Below are 12158 nucleotides of genomic sequence, written 5' to 3'. Positions count from 1 at the left end.
CTTATAACCACCTAGAACACATACATCATCTATTAATAATGTATTCCACCTTATAAACCATTTAAAAACTTTCTTTGATCACTCTTTATAATAATGTTCTGATAAATTAGTGTGCACAATGGAAACTAAGCAAAGCTTGCAAGGGCAATGTTCAGCCAACGGTACAAACAAAGGAAGACCTTTTCTGTCAGCCTGAGTGGCTAGATGCATGAGATTATCAGATTATTGCTACCACTGGATAGCTGGAATTTCTCTCCTTGTAAGTTACCTGCTAGCATCTCTTCCACCCATTTGTAAAGCCTAGTGGCTTGTGAATTATTTATAAATGTGCTTTTTGGTATGGGCTGAAAAGGCCAAAATTTTTGTTTTATACCAAGGAAGAAAGGAAGCTTTTAGGTACTGAGACATTGACACATGTAAATTAGTGGCACTTGATTTAAATTGCTAGTTGAGCAAGCAAAAGAGTGAAAGACAATCCAGTTGCGTCTGGTAACTAACCTGAGCAGGTGAGTATGTTAATACTCTTGAGGAAAAACTGATAACCTCTTTTTTTTTTAAAGATTTTTTTCTATATAGTGTTTTTTCCAGTTTTCTTTGAAAAAACACTCCCATTCTTGCTAAGGGTCTTCTCCGGTCCCTGTTAAATCTTTCTGTTGCTTTCAGTGGCAACTGAATACAGTCCAAAGCAGGGGTGCATAAATTAAATGAGTTACTCAGGCACTCAAGAACCTGTTAACTCTGTGGAATAGTGAAGCAGTACCATTTAACCCTCTATAAAGGCCAATTATAGTAAGTCCCAACTACTTTCTCTGTGAAATACAGTCGAGGGTGGATAGGTCCAACAATAGCTATTAGTCAAGATGGACATCCCTAACCTCTATCTGCCAGAAGCTGGGAGTGAATGATGGGTTAGATCACTCAATAACTGCACTGTTCTCTGCATTCCCTATGAAGGAGCTTGTTGAAAGATGGAATACTGGGTTAGATGGACCACTGCTCTGAAAAGAAGATTCCCATTAAAAATTGAACTAAACAAGAAAATATTCCATTCATTCAAGTGCTTGGTATTTGCATCATAAGAAATTTGTGTCTAAAAATCAAGCAGACAAGAATGGAATAAAGCTTTTTTGAAACATGGCAACTATATCCTAAAGAGGTGAAAGTGATCTGAGCCTACAATCCATTTCAGGTGTAAAGGCAAGTCCAACAAATAGATATTGCTGCTGGGATAAAAACTCATCTAAGACTTAAATATTGCAAATTTGGGTTTATTCCACAATTTGCAGGTCAGTAGAAAGCTATGGTACTTGAAAATCTTCCACATGTCACTCGCTAGCTACAAATCAAAACACAGCATTCTGTAGTCCATTCATTCATTGAGCCATCCAACTCTCCATACATTTCTATAGCACACTTTGACTCTGAAGTTCAGTTACCTATTAAACATTAGTAACGTGATGTCAAAGTGCAAATACCTAAAGTGAGTGTGGCTTGTTTGCTTACAAAATATTAAGCAATGATTATTTTCAAAATTAAAAAATGCACACGGACACCTGGGACAATCGGAATGGATTTTTCAGTGATAATTGAGATCTTCAGTCATACAGGAGCTGTAAAGAAAAGAGACAATGTCTTAAAGGAGATTTCTAATCATAGAATACTAGGACTGGAAGGGACCTCAAGAGGTCATCAAGTCCAGTCCCCTGCCCTCATGGGAGGATCCTGTACTGTCTAGACCATCCCTGATAGACATTTATCTAACTTGCTCTTAAATATCTCCAGAGATGGAGATTCCACAACCTCCCCAGGTAATTTATTCCAGTGTTTAACCACCCTCACAGTTTGGACACTAGGAAAAAGTTCCTAACTAAACCTCCCTTGCAGCAGTTTAAGCCCATTGCTTCTTGTTCTATCCTCAGAGATCAGAAAGAACAAGTTTTCTCCCTCCTCCTTGTGACATCCTTTTAGATACCTGAAAACTGCTATCATGTCCCGCCTCAATCTTCTCTTTTCTAAACTAAACAAACCCAATTCTTTCAGCCTTCCTTCATAGGTCATGTTCTCTAGACCTTTAATCGTTCTTGTTGCTCTTCTCTAGACCCTCTCCTATTTCTCCACATTTTTCTGGAAACGTGGTGCCCAGAACTGGACACAATACACCAACTGAGGCCTGATCAGCACAGAGTAGAGTGGAAAAATGACTTCTTGTGTCTTGCTCACAACACACCTGTTAATGCATCCTAGAATCATGTTTGCTTTTTTTTTGCAACAGCATCACACTGTTGACTCATATTTAGCTTATGGTCCACTATAACCCCTAGATCCCTTTCTGCCGTACTCCTTCCTACACAGTTGCATCCCACTCTGTATGTGTGAAACTGAGTGTTCCTTCGTAAGTGGAGCACTTTGCATTTGTCCTTATTAAACTTCATCCTGTTTACCTCAAACCATTTCTCCAATTTATCCAGACCATTTTGAATTATGACCCTATCTTCCAAAGCAGTTGCAACCCCTCCCAGTTTGGTATCATCTGCAAACTTAAGTGTACTCCCTAGCCGATATCTAAATCGTTGATGAAGATATTGAACAGAACCAGTCCCAAAACAGACCCGTGGCCAGGGGCGGATATAGGGCAGGGCGAGTGGGGCAGGCACCCTGGGTCCCGCACTTCAAGAAGCCCCGCGCATGCGCCATGGCAAAGGGGGGCCCCGTGAAATTGGGCTGCCCTAGGCCCCGCAAAATGGTCATCTGCCCCTGCCTGTGGCACCCCACTTGTTATACCTTTCCAGCAGGATTGTGAACCGTTTAATAACTACTCTCTGGGAACGGTTATCTAGCCAGTTATGTGCCCACCTTATAGTAGCCTCATCTAAGTTGTATTTGCCTAGTTTATTGATAAGAATATCATGCGAGACCGTATAAAATGCCTTACTAAAGTCTAGGTATATCACGTCAACTGCATCTCCCTTATCTACAAGACTCGTTATCCTATCAAAGAAAGCTATCGGATTGGTTTGACATGATTTGTTCTTTACAAATCCATGCTGCCTGTTCCCTATCACCTTATTATCTTCCAAGTGTTTGCAGATGATTTCCTTAATTACTTGCTCCTTACAGAAGTTAAACTGACTGGTCTGTAGTTTCGTGGGTTGTTTTTATTTCCCTTTTTATAGATATGCACTATGTTTGCCCTTTTCCAGTCTTCTGAATTGGAATGAAAGTAACAAGTTTATAACTGAACTATGTAATGAATTAGACTTAATACAGAAAGAACAACAATATTTGCTCTAAAATTCTAAAGTAAAAAATGAAATCTGTAGCAAAACTCCTATTTATGTATATAGGACTTAGATTTCATGCACACACCTTGTAGAACTCATTTAGGTCCATTTTGGAGGGCTAATCCTGAGATGCGTTGAGCACCTTGAATTTCCCTTCGTATCAACCTAATGGGAGATGATAGTACTTAGCAACTCAGAGAGGGTGCACTGCACCTGAAACAACTGGATTCTAAATTATATCCTTGTAAAATGGCAGATAAAAGTGCCTAGGTCACGAACTAGAGTAATAAACTGCTTTGTTCAAAGTGTGTTCTATACTAATAAACCATTAACATTTTAAAATTCCTTAAAACGAAAAACAGACCTGTCCTAGATGGATTGTTTACTTTGCTTTTTTAAAAACCCTGTCAGAAACATGGTGAAAATCTATGATCTTGGCAAGCTGGGAGTTTTCTCATTGATTTCAACAAACTGAAATTTCACCTTGAGATTTTTTTCAACTGTCATTAGGCCCAAATTTTTTTGTTAAGCAACAACATAGATCATAGCACAGACTTAATATCGTTCTCCTTGTACCTGCTCAACAAAATGAGTGTCTGTCCATATCTCTTCATGTCCTCCTCTAAGACAGAAACAGAACTACCTTCTATTTCATATTTTGATCCTGTAGAAACTTTTCTCTGCATCCTCTAACCCCCAAGTTTCTCCTCCTGAAACCCAGCAGCACTATTTTCCCCTAACACTATGCATCCACAGTGCTCCAGGATATGCTCTCTGTAGCAGTTATAGATGAAGTCAGAGCTCAAGGCAGAGCAAGTATGTCCTCAGTGTGTTCCTCCCCATCCAGGCTCTCATAGTTTTCCATGTTCCCAGCCCTTGAGGGGGAGAACAAACATACTTTTATATGTATAAGGTTGGTGCTGATGACTACTACATTCAATTATTGAAATACAAGAACTATTTACAAAGGATAAAGTAGAGGGAGGTGCAACAGGACAACATGTGCCTATTGATGGGACACCAGACTGGGCTCAGACCTAAGTTCTGTTCCTGGTTCTGCCTCTGACCTTTTGTCTGATTGTATGTAAATCACTTCACCTCTGAATGCCTCCATTTTCCCCTCCCACTTTTCTCAGACTAAGCTCTCTCAGCAGGGAATGGCTTTTCCCTATGTATTTGTACAGAACATGGGGCACATCTACACAGGGGAGTTTCTTCGAAATAACTCCCCTTATTTTGAAATAACAGGGCAAGCATTCACACTATCAAGCTGCTACTCTTTTCCCTGGTATGGATGGCAGTTCTCCTCCTTGGAGGAACACTTTCCCACCCTTGACCATGTCTTCACTCTGGGGAAGATTGCTGCTGCGATCAATCTTCTGGAGTTAGATTTAGTAGGTCTATCAAAGACTCACTAAATGGAACTCAGAGGGCCATTGGTGGCTGGTATTCCTGCTCTTGTGAGAAGTAAGAGAAGCAGAAAAGAGCATTTGCTCCCATCAGCTTCCCACTGTGGGGACAGTGGGGAAACTCAACTCAAGGTACATTGACTTCAGCTACATAATTTACAGAGTTGGAGTTGTGTATCTTAATTTGACCTGCCCTTTTAGTGTAGACCTGGCCTTAGTCCACTCTTTCTATCTATTAGATATTGTAGCAGTTTTTTGACTGGTTACAGTCTATCTTTTTAGTTACTCAGTGACCTTGTAACATTTGTGTCTTTATAATAAAATTTTAGGATTACGGCTGGGAAGCCTAGAATAGCTGTAACACCAGTATACCACAAGGGAAACCATGACAAACCTGGCTGATAGCTCTTTTTGTTTAGCATATCACAAGGCTCAATCGGCCATTTTTAAACTTGTAATCAAAATGGCCACCATTTCCTATTACTGGGCCTAAAGTCTGCAAGATGGCCACCATTTCCCTAAAGTCAGTTTGTAGGTGGAAGCTAGGCTGCCCTTACTACAATTGGATGCTACTTCCTACCATTTTCAATTGAGTTAAAGCCATGTCCTCAGGCAAAGTAGTCATGACTCTATGGTTCCAGGAGCTAGACTGGACATAGGAACAGAGAGGACCAGCAAAGTGACTATGGAAGCTGAGTGAGAGGAGGAACAGGGCAGTGAATGGAACAAGAGACAGATGATGGTTGCAAGGCGATATGACGTCCGCCTGCCAAACTCTCATGAATAAGTCACAGGATTTTTGCTGCAGGAGGAGCTGTCATAAGAGGAACTTCTCCAATCCTGTAATTCTTTTTTCCAAGTATGTACACGGGGAAGCTGTGAGAGAGAGCCTGGGTGCTGACAGATGGCCTTAATGCACAGAAAAGAAGGGTCACAGAGCAATAGGGAGGAGTCGTCAGGAAAGTGATGCTGCTGGGTCCCAAACACAGAAATCTGGGGAGAGCCGGAGACAGAAGAATGTTGTTGCTGGGCTGAGACAGTACTAGGGGGCTGCCTTTCACGTCCTAGCTTAGGGATGATCTGAACAACTAAGGAGACTTGTACATTTGTGTGAATTAAAGCTTGACTTTTCATCCTGAAATTCTCTCATGCTCACAAATGAATAACGGAAGTTTAAAAGTCTAAAGACAGACTATGCTTAACATATACTTCAGTAATGAGCATGGTAATGAGAAAGTAATATTCCAAGAATGATTGAAATATACCTGGGTAATAAGCTTCACATTCAAATCAGCATAAGACTCAGATTAGTAAGCATTTGTCTGATACACAGTGAAAATAGCTACATGTTTTCAACAATTACAAAACATGTGGTTCAAATATTATAAAACCATGGGTAAATGTCCTAAGGAAGTTTTAGAGAGGTAGCTGTGTCAGTCTGTTTCAGTAAAAACAGAGTCCTGTGGTACCTTAAAGACTAACAAATAGATTAGGGCATATGCTTTTCTGGGCTGCAGCTCACTTTGTCAGTTGGGAGTGACATGTCCGTATTAATGAGGTTAACAGAGTCTGGGTGTATGGCTATGTCTACACTACAGAGGTTTTTTTGAAAAAACTTGAATTACATCCACATTGCAATCGTGTTCTTTCGAAAGAAAATCAAAAGAACAGAGGACTTTCTGACATTGGTAAACCTCTTTCTAAGAGGAAGAAGCCTTTTTCCGAAAGAGCTCTTTTGGGAAAAGGCATGTGTAGATGGGGAAGAGGGAGTTCTTTTGAAAGAGGAGAAAAAGCACAGGTGCCCTGGTGGCCACTCCATCCATAGTAATCACAGCTTAGATGTGAAATAGCATCCACGTTGATTAGATGCTATCTTTTGAAAAAGCAGATTTTTTTTTAAGCGCTTTTGCTCTGTAGATGGTCTCTTTCTGAAGAAGTTTTTTTCAGAAGATCTCTTCCGGAAAAGCTTCTTGTGAAAGAAGCCTGCAGTCTAGACATAGCCTATGTGGTCCACTTTCAACAGTGATAAGAAAGTGAGAATACCTAAAGGGGAAAATTGCTACTTGTAATGAGAGAGCCATTCCCTATTTGGACCCATTCTGTTAGGCTACGTCTAGACTGGCCCCTTCTCCGGAAGAGGCATGCAAAGCAGGCAAGTCAGAATAGGGAAATCCGCGGGGGATTTAAATATCCCCCGCGGGATTTAAATAAACATGGCCGCCGCTTTTTTCCGGCTTGGGGAAAAGCCGGAAAAGAGCGTCTAGACTGGCACGATCCTCCGGAATAAAGCCCTTTTCCGGAGGATCTCTTATTCCTACTTTTCCCCAAGCTGGGAAAAAAGCGGCGGCCATGTTTATTTAAATCCCGCGGGGGATATTTAAATCCCGCGGGGATTTCCCTATTCTGACTTGCCTGCTTCGCATGCCTCTTCCGGAGAAGGGGCCAGTCTAGACGTAGCCCCAGTGTCTATTTGCAATATGAATTCCATTTCAGTAGTTTCACTTTAAGCCTGTTGTGCTTTTTGGTTGTTTTTTCTCAAGTATGGTAACTTTCAAGTCTAACTGTGTGTCCAAGTTCCAGTGGATATCCTACTGGCTTTTGTATGTTACCATTCTTGGTGTCTGATTTGTGTCTGTTTATTTTTTTATTAAGACACAGTCCAATTTATCCAATGTACATAGCAGAAGGGCATTGCTGTCACATATTACAATTGCAGATGTACATGTGTACAAGCCAAGCACTTGATGGAATGGCTGATGTGGTTAGGTCCTATAATGGTATCACTAGAGTAGATCTGTGGACGGAGTTGGCAACGGGGTTTGTTGCAAGGATTGGTTCCTGGGTTAGTGTTTCTGTGAGGGGAGCTGATGGTGAGTATTCGTTTCAGGTTGGGAGGAACTGTCTAAGTGAGGACTAGCCTGCCTACCAAGGGTATGTGAGTGAGGATCATCAACTAGGATTGGTTTTAGATCCTAGATGATGTGTTGAAGAGGCTTTTGCTGGAGACTTTAGGTTATGGCCAGTGACGTTCTGTTGCGTTCTTTGTTATATCTGTCCTGTAGTAAGTGATGTTAGATACCCACCTGGCTCTGTCCATCTGTTTCTTCACTTTCCCAGATGGGTATTGTAGTTTTAAGAATGCTTGGTAGAGAGCCTGTGCTGTTCATCTCTATCTGAGGGATTGGAACAAATATGGTTGTATCTTAGGGCTTGGCAATAGACAGTGGATTGTGTGATGTGTTCTTGATGAAAGCTGGACATGTGTCGGTAAGTATAGTGGTCAGTGGGTTTCCGGTTTAGGGTGGTGGTTATGCAACCATTATCTATTTGCACTATAGTATCCAGGAAGTGGATATCTTGTGTGGACTGATCCAAGATGAGATTATTGGTGAGGTGGAAACTGTTGCCTCCTTCCCATGGGTCCAGAGGATGATGTCATCAGTGTAGCACAAATAGGGAAGGTGCACTTGGGGATAAGAGCGGAGGAAGAGTTTTCTGAAGTCAGCTATGACAATGTTGGCATACTGTGGGGCCAATGGAGCTGAAAGCCACTGCAGGCCCCAGGGCAAAGTGTGGGAAGGGGCAGCTCTATACCCCTGGAAAAGTCAGGGCCTCAAGCAGAAGGAGTGGGGCTGTGGCAGCCAGCCTTCAGCACTGCCCATGCCATGGTACTGCAGCCCTCAAAGCCACACGGAGCTGTGCTCTCGCAGCAATTCAAAGAGGTCTGGAGCTCTGCCTGCTGCCGCTGCTATTGTAGGCGGACCTGTGTGGCACCATGCAGTGTGAAACTGCTGAGCTGGAATTCCCATGCAAATTTGACACCATCAGAATGGGTCTGACTAGGGACTGGAAATGGCTTTCATTACAATAAGTAATTTTCCCTTTTAGATAGTCTTATCTTCTAATCACAGTTGGAAGTGGGCCTCAAACACCCTGATTGAATTAGCCTCATTAACATATCACTGTGTTAATGAGGCTAATTCAACTTTTGTGTGTGTAATATATAATATCCCTGCCATCCAATTCTTTCACTTCATGCATCTGATGAAGTGGGCAATAGCCTGCAAAAGCTTATGCCCTAATAAATTTGTTAGTCTTTAAGGTGCCACAAGACTCCTTGTTTTGTCCCAGTAATTTTACCAATGGGAAGGAGATGACCCAAGCATGTTTGAGTTACCTTGCACAAGTCAAAACTCATATAAGTATACACTGCAATTTGACAATGTGCATGTTTGATTTTGTATTCCTTCTCTATTTAATATTTTCTTCCAGCAGTCACATGTGACAAGTTACACTCATATAATAGTATGGCCTTTTTTACTAGCTAAACAAATATTGTACTGTTCAATACATGGCCATAAAATTGAATTTCACATTGGACACACTGATTGAAATATATTAAGTTTTCACTGTTTTTAAAGAGCTTAACAGAAGCATGTTTAGAATAGCATAAGCCCCTGACACAGGTAAACCACAATTGGGTCATGAGCCACAAAGCAGCAAAAAACAGGATTAACTGTTTGAATTTGCCAGATCTTTTCTATGCTGTTTCTGAAAGGTGTGAAAATAGATGAGTAAAGATATAGAAGATGGCAAAGTGAATCCTCAGCTGACAACTTGTGCTTTGCAACTAAACAAAGGAGTTAATTGCAGACTTGAGGCAGTTACATCTTAACCACAAAAGACATTAGATATGGAAGCCATCCTGAAGTACTCTAGTTATGAATAACAACATACATTTGTCCTCTCGACAAAGAAAAATCTGCCAAAAAGAACACTTGCCTGCAAAGCCATTACATGCTTTGTGATCAGACCCAACTCTTGGATGAAGGGAACATGGAGGGAGGATTTCACAAACATTCATGCTTCCATCTCCTGCACAGCCTGCCTTGTCCACTCCAGTTCCTAAGTACAGTAGACCCTTGTGCTTTGTGGAATTGCTATCTGTGGGTCTATGTATTTGCCAGTCTCCTGTCCTGGTAGGGGCTAGGAGCCACAATGAGTTCCTCACAGCTCCCAGCAGCTGTACGGAGCTCACTGTGGGGGCCGGAAGCTGAGGTTCCTAGTAGTCATGAATTTCACCATTCATGGGGAATGCAAGAACTCTACTCTTCCCCCACCTGCCCATACTCTGTTCCTATGTCTCCTATTTGCCCCAATTCAACTCCTTTGTATTGTGACTACATGCCACTCCCTCCGACTCAATGCTATATTTCTATTCTTTCAGCTCTGTTCTACTCCCCTGCCTTTTCAGCCAATTCCCATATGTATCTCTTGTAACCCAGGCCCTTATGTGCTCCATGCATTAGACTTACCCATTGTAATCCTGGAGCACTTTCACATGCTGCCTGTTCAGAACTTCAGGGCCGCTCGTATTGCCTGGCAGGCTGCTCTCTTAACCTCTAGAACCCGCTGAGGCCAGCCTGACTGGTAGACAGCCACCTGAACCTGCACTTCTTCCTCTGTCCCATCATGCCCTGACAACAAATCACAACAGAAGACTCCATCCAGTAGGCACTTCAGCCACCGCAGTGCCTTCACCTCTTGTTCCAGGTTCATTTCTGGATCTGGGTCTGCTTGCACAATCACCCCAACCAGAGCCACTGGGATATAGTAGATACAGCTCTTCAGCTGTTGTAGCATCTCCAGTAATCGGTCTAGCCCCACACAGCATGTCAAGGAGGAGGCTCTGCACAGGAAGAAGATAAGCTGTGAGTAGATTCTGTCCTGATGCCTGGAACAGCCAAATTTATGAAATGAGAAGCCTCTTTCAGTCCTGCTGCTGGTTGCTTGATTACAAGCCACTATGTTAGTCGCACAGAATGCTGGTATAGGAAACTTAGCAAACATTTCCTGTTGGAACTCCTCCACTATGTGTTGGCTCTGCAATTCCCCAACCAGGTGTACATTACCTCCCATCATAAACTGCAGGGTCACAAACTCCAATTCCATTTTCTCGCCATGGGGAAGAGCAGAAGTGGCAACCACTGTTAACAGGTCCTTCACCAGTTTCACACCCACTTCCTGGTTTTCCTGAACCTGCTCCTTGACCTCTGCCTGTGCTCTTCCATCCAGCTTCATTATCTTCCCTTTATCTCTTCCAGCCTGCTCTGTGACTTCCATCCAGGCTCTTCCATCCAACTCCACCTTTCTTTGGGCTCCCATAGACTGTTCTGTGACCATTTGCCGGACTCTTCCATCCACCTCCATGATCTTCCCTTTAGCTCCCACAGGCTGCTTCATGACTTCCTCCCAGCCTCTTCCACCCAATTCCATCTTCCCTTGGGCTCCCCCCACCTGCTCCATGACTTCTTTCTGGGCTCTTCCATCCAGTTCCATGATCTTGCCCCGTGCTCCACCAGCCTGCTGTGTGATTTCCTCCCAGTCCCTTCCACTCAATTCCATCTTCCCTTGGGCTCCCAGAGTCTGCTCTGTGACCACTTCCCAGGCTTTTCCATCCAGCTCCATGATCTTCCTTCGAGTTCCCCATGCCTGCTCCATTACTTCCTCCTGAGCTCTTCCCTCCATATCCATGATCCCTTGGGCTCCCATAGCCTGCTCTGTAATGTCTTCCTGTGGTCTTCCATTCAGCTCCATGATCTTCCCTTGGGTTCCCTCAGCCTGCTGCACTACCTCCTCCCAAGCTTCCTCTTCTTGCTCCATACACCTCTCCTGAGTTTCTCCATTCATCTCCATTAATGTCCACTTGGACTGTTCCCTCTTGTTCTGTTTCCTTCTGGCTCCCTCTTTCCTTTCTTCATTTCTCCATGTCCTCCCCACCTCTGACTCTTGGTTTCTTGTTGCTAGCCATGTGAATGGACCCTTTTGTGTCACAATACACACCCACCTGACTCACTCCTACAGTGAGGCTGATGTTACACATCCCCATTCTTCTTCATAGCATTTCACAGGGTTTTAACTAAAACCCTTTTCAGGTAAATAAATAGGCAAAGGTAGATAATGAGAAAATGTTACAGTTTTTTGGGTTTTTTTTAAAGGCCCACTCTACAAAAAAGGAACCACAGGATCTACATTGATTTACAGTCCTGCACCTGTGATATCTGAGAGAATAGGAAAAAAGAAAACAAGGAAACTACTTTTGGAGAAAGGAAAGAGTACAGCCTCACAATATCGGCCTCTATCTTGTTTGCCAAATCAGAACTGGACAGCATTAAAAAATGGACACACATAGACTAAAACTTGTCTTGATTGATTTTGGGCTATGCTTTTATACCATCACATATAAATAATGCCATTGATGTTCATCAGCATTTCCTGACCAGAAGCTGCTATCTGTGTTCAAGGAGAATATGATGGGAATGGGTGTGTAAACAGAACCCTATCTTGCATCCCAAAAGAGAATGTAGGAATGACACAATGTGAATGTCAAATAGATTGTCCTAAAATAATTCCTCAGATAATGCAATGGTTTGACTAGGACAGATGTTTTCCCTCAGTTTCCTGTCAC

General features: G+C 42.6%; 1 protein-coding gene across 3 annotated transcripts; it reads right to left on the bottom strand.

The window, feature by feature from the left end:
- Positions 1 to 1552: 1552 nt before the first annotated feature.
- Positions 1553 to 11504, bottom strand: LOC112543928 (uncharacterized). Of its 3 annotated transcripts, none has more exons than XR_012906310.2 (3): positions 10006 to 11504; positions 7774 to 7863; positions 1553 to 1610 (listed from the first exon to the last, which is right to left on the bottom strand). XR_012906310.2 is itself a non-coding variant. In XM_025179189.3 (2 exons), exon 1 carries the CDS (start codon positions 11384 to 11386, stop codon positions 10043 to 10045), a length of 1344 nt encoding a protein of 447 aa, XP_025034974.2. In that variant the 5' UTR covers positions 11387 to 11502; the 3' UTR covers positions 1553 to 1610; positions 10006 to 10042. The 3 variants fall into 3 exon arrangements, 1 of the variants encoding a protein (XP_025034974.2); XR_003087223.3 differs by lacking the exon at positions 7774 to 7863 and adding an exon at positions 3367 to 3446; XM_025179189.3 differs by lacking the exon at positions 7774 to 7863 and having other exon boundaries at positions 10006 to 11502.
- Between the last annotated feature and the right edge of the window lie 654 nt (positions 11505 to 12158).

This window comes from Pelodiscus sinensis, chromosome 10, assembly GCF_052426305.1.
Source record: "Pelodiscus sinensis isolate ZL-2025 chromosome 10, ASM5242630v1, whole genome shotgun sequence".
NCBI classification, from domain to species: domain Eukaryota; kingdom Metazoa; phylum Chordata; order Testudines; family Trionychidae; genus Pelodiscus; species Pelodiscus sinensis.
Note: the sequence above shows the minus strand (reverse complement) of the source record. Positions and strands in the feature narration are given on the sequence as shown.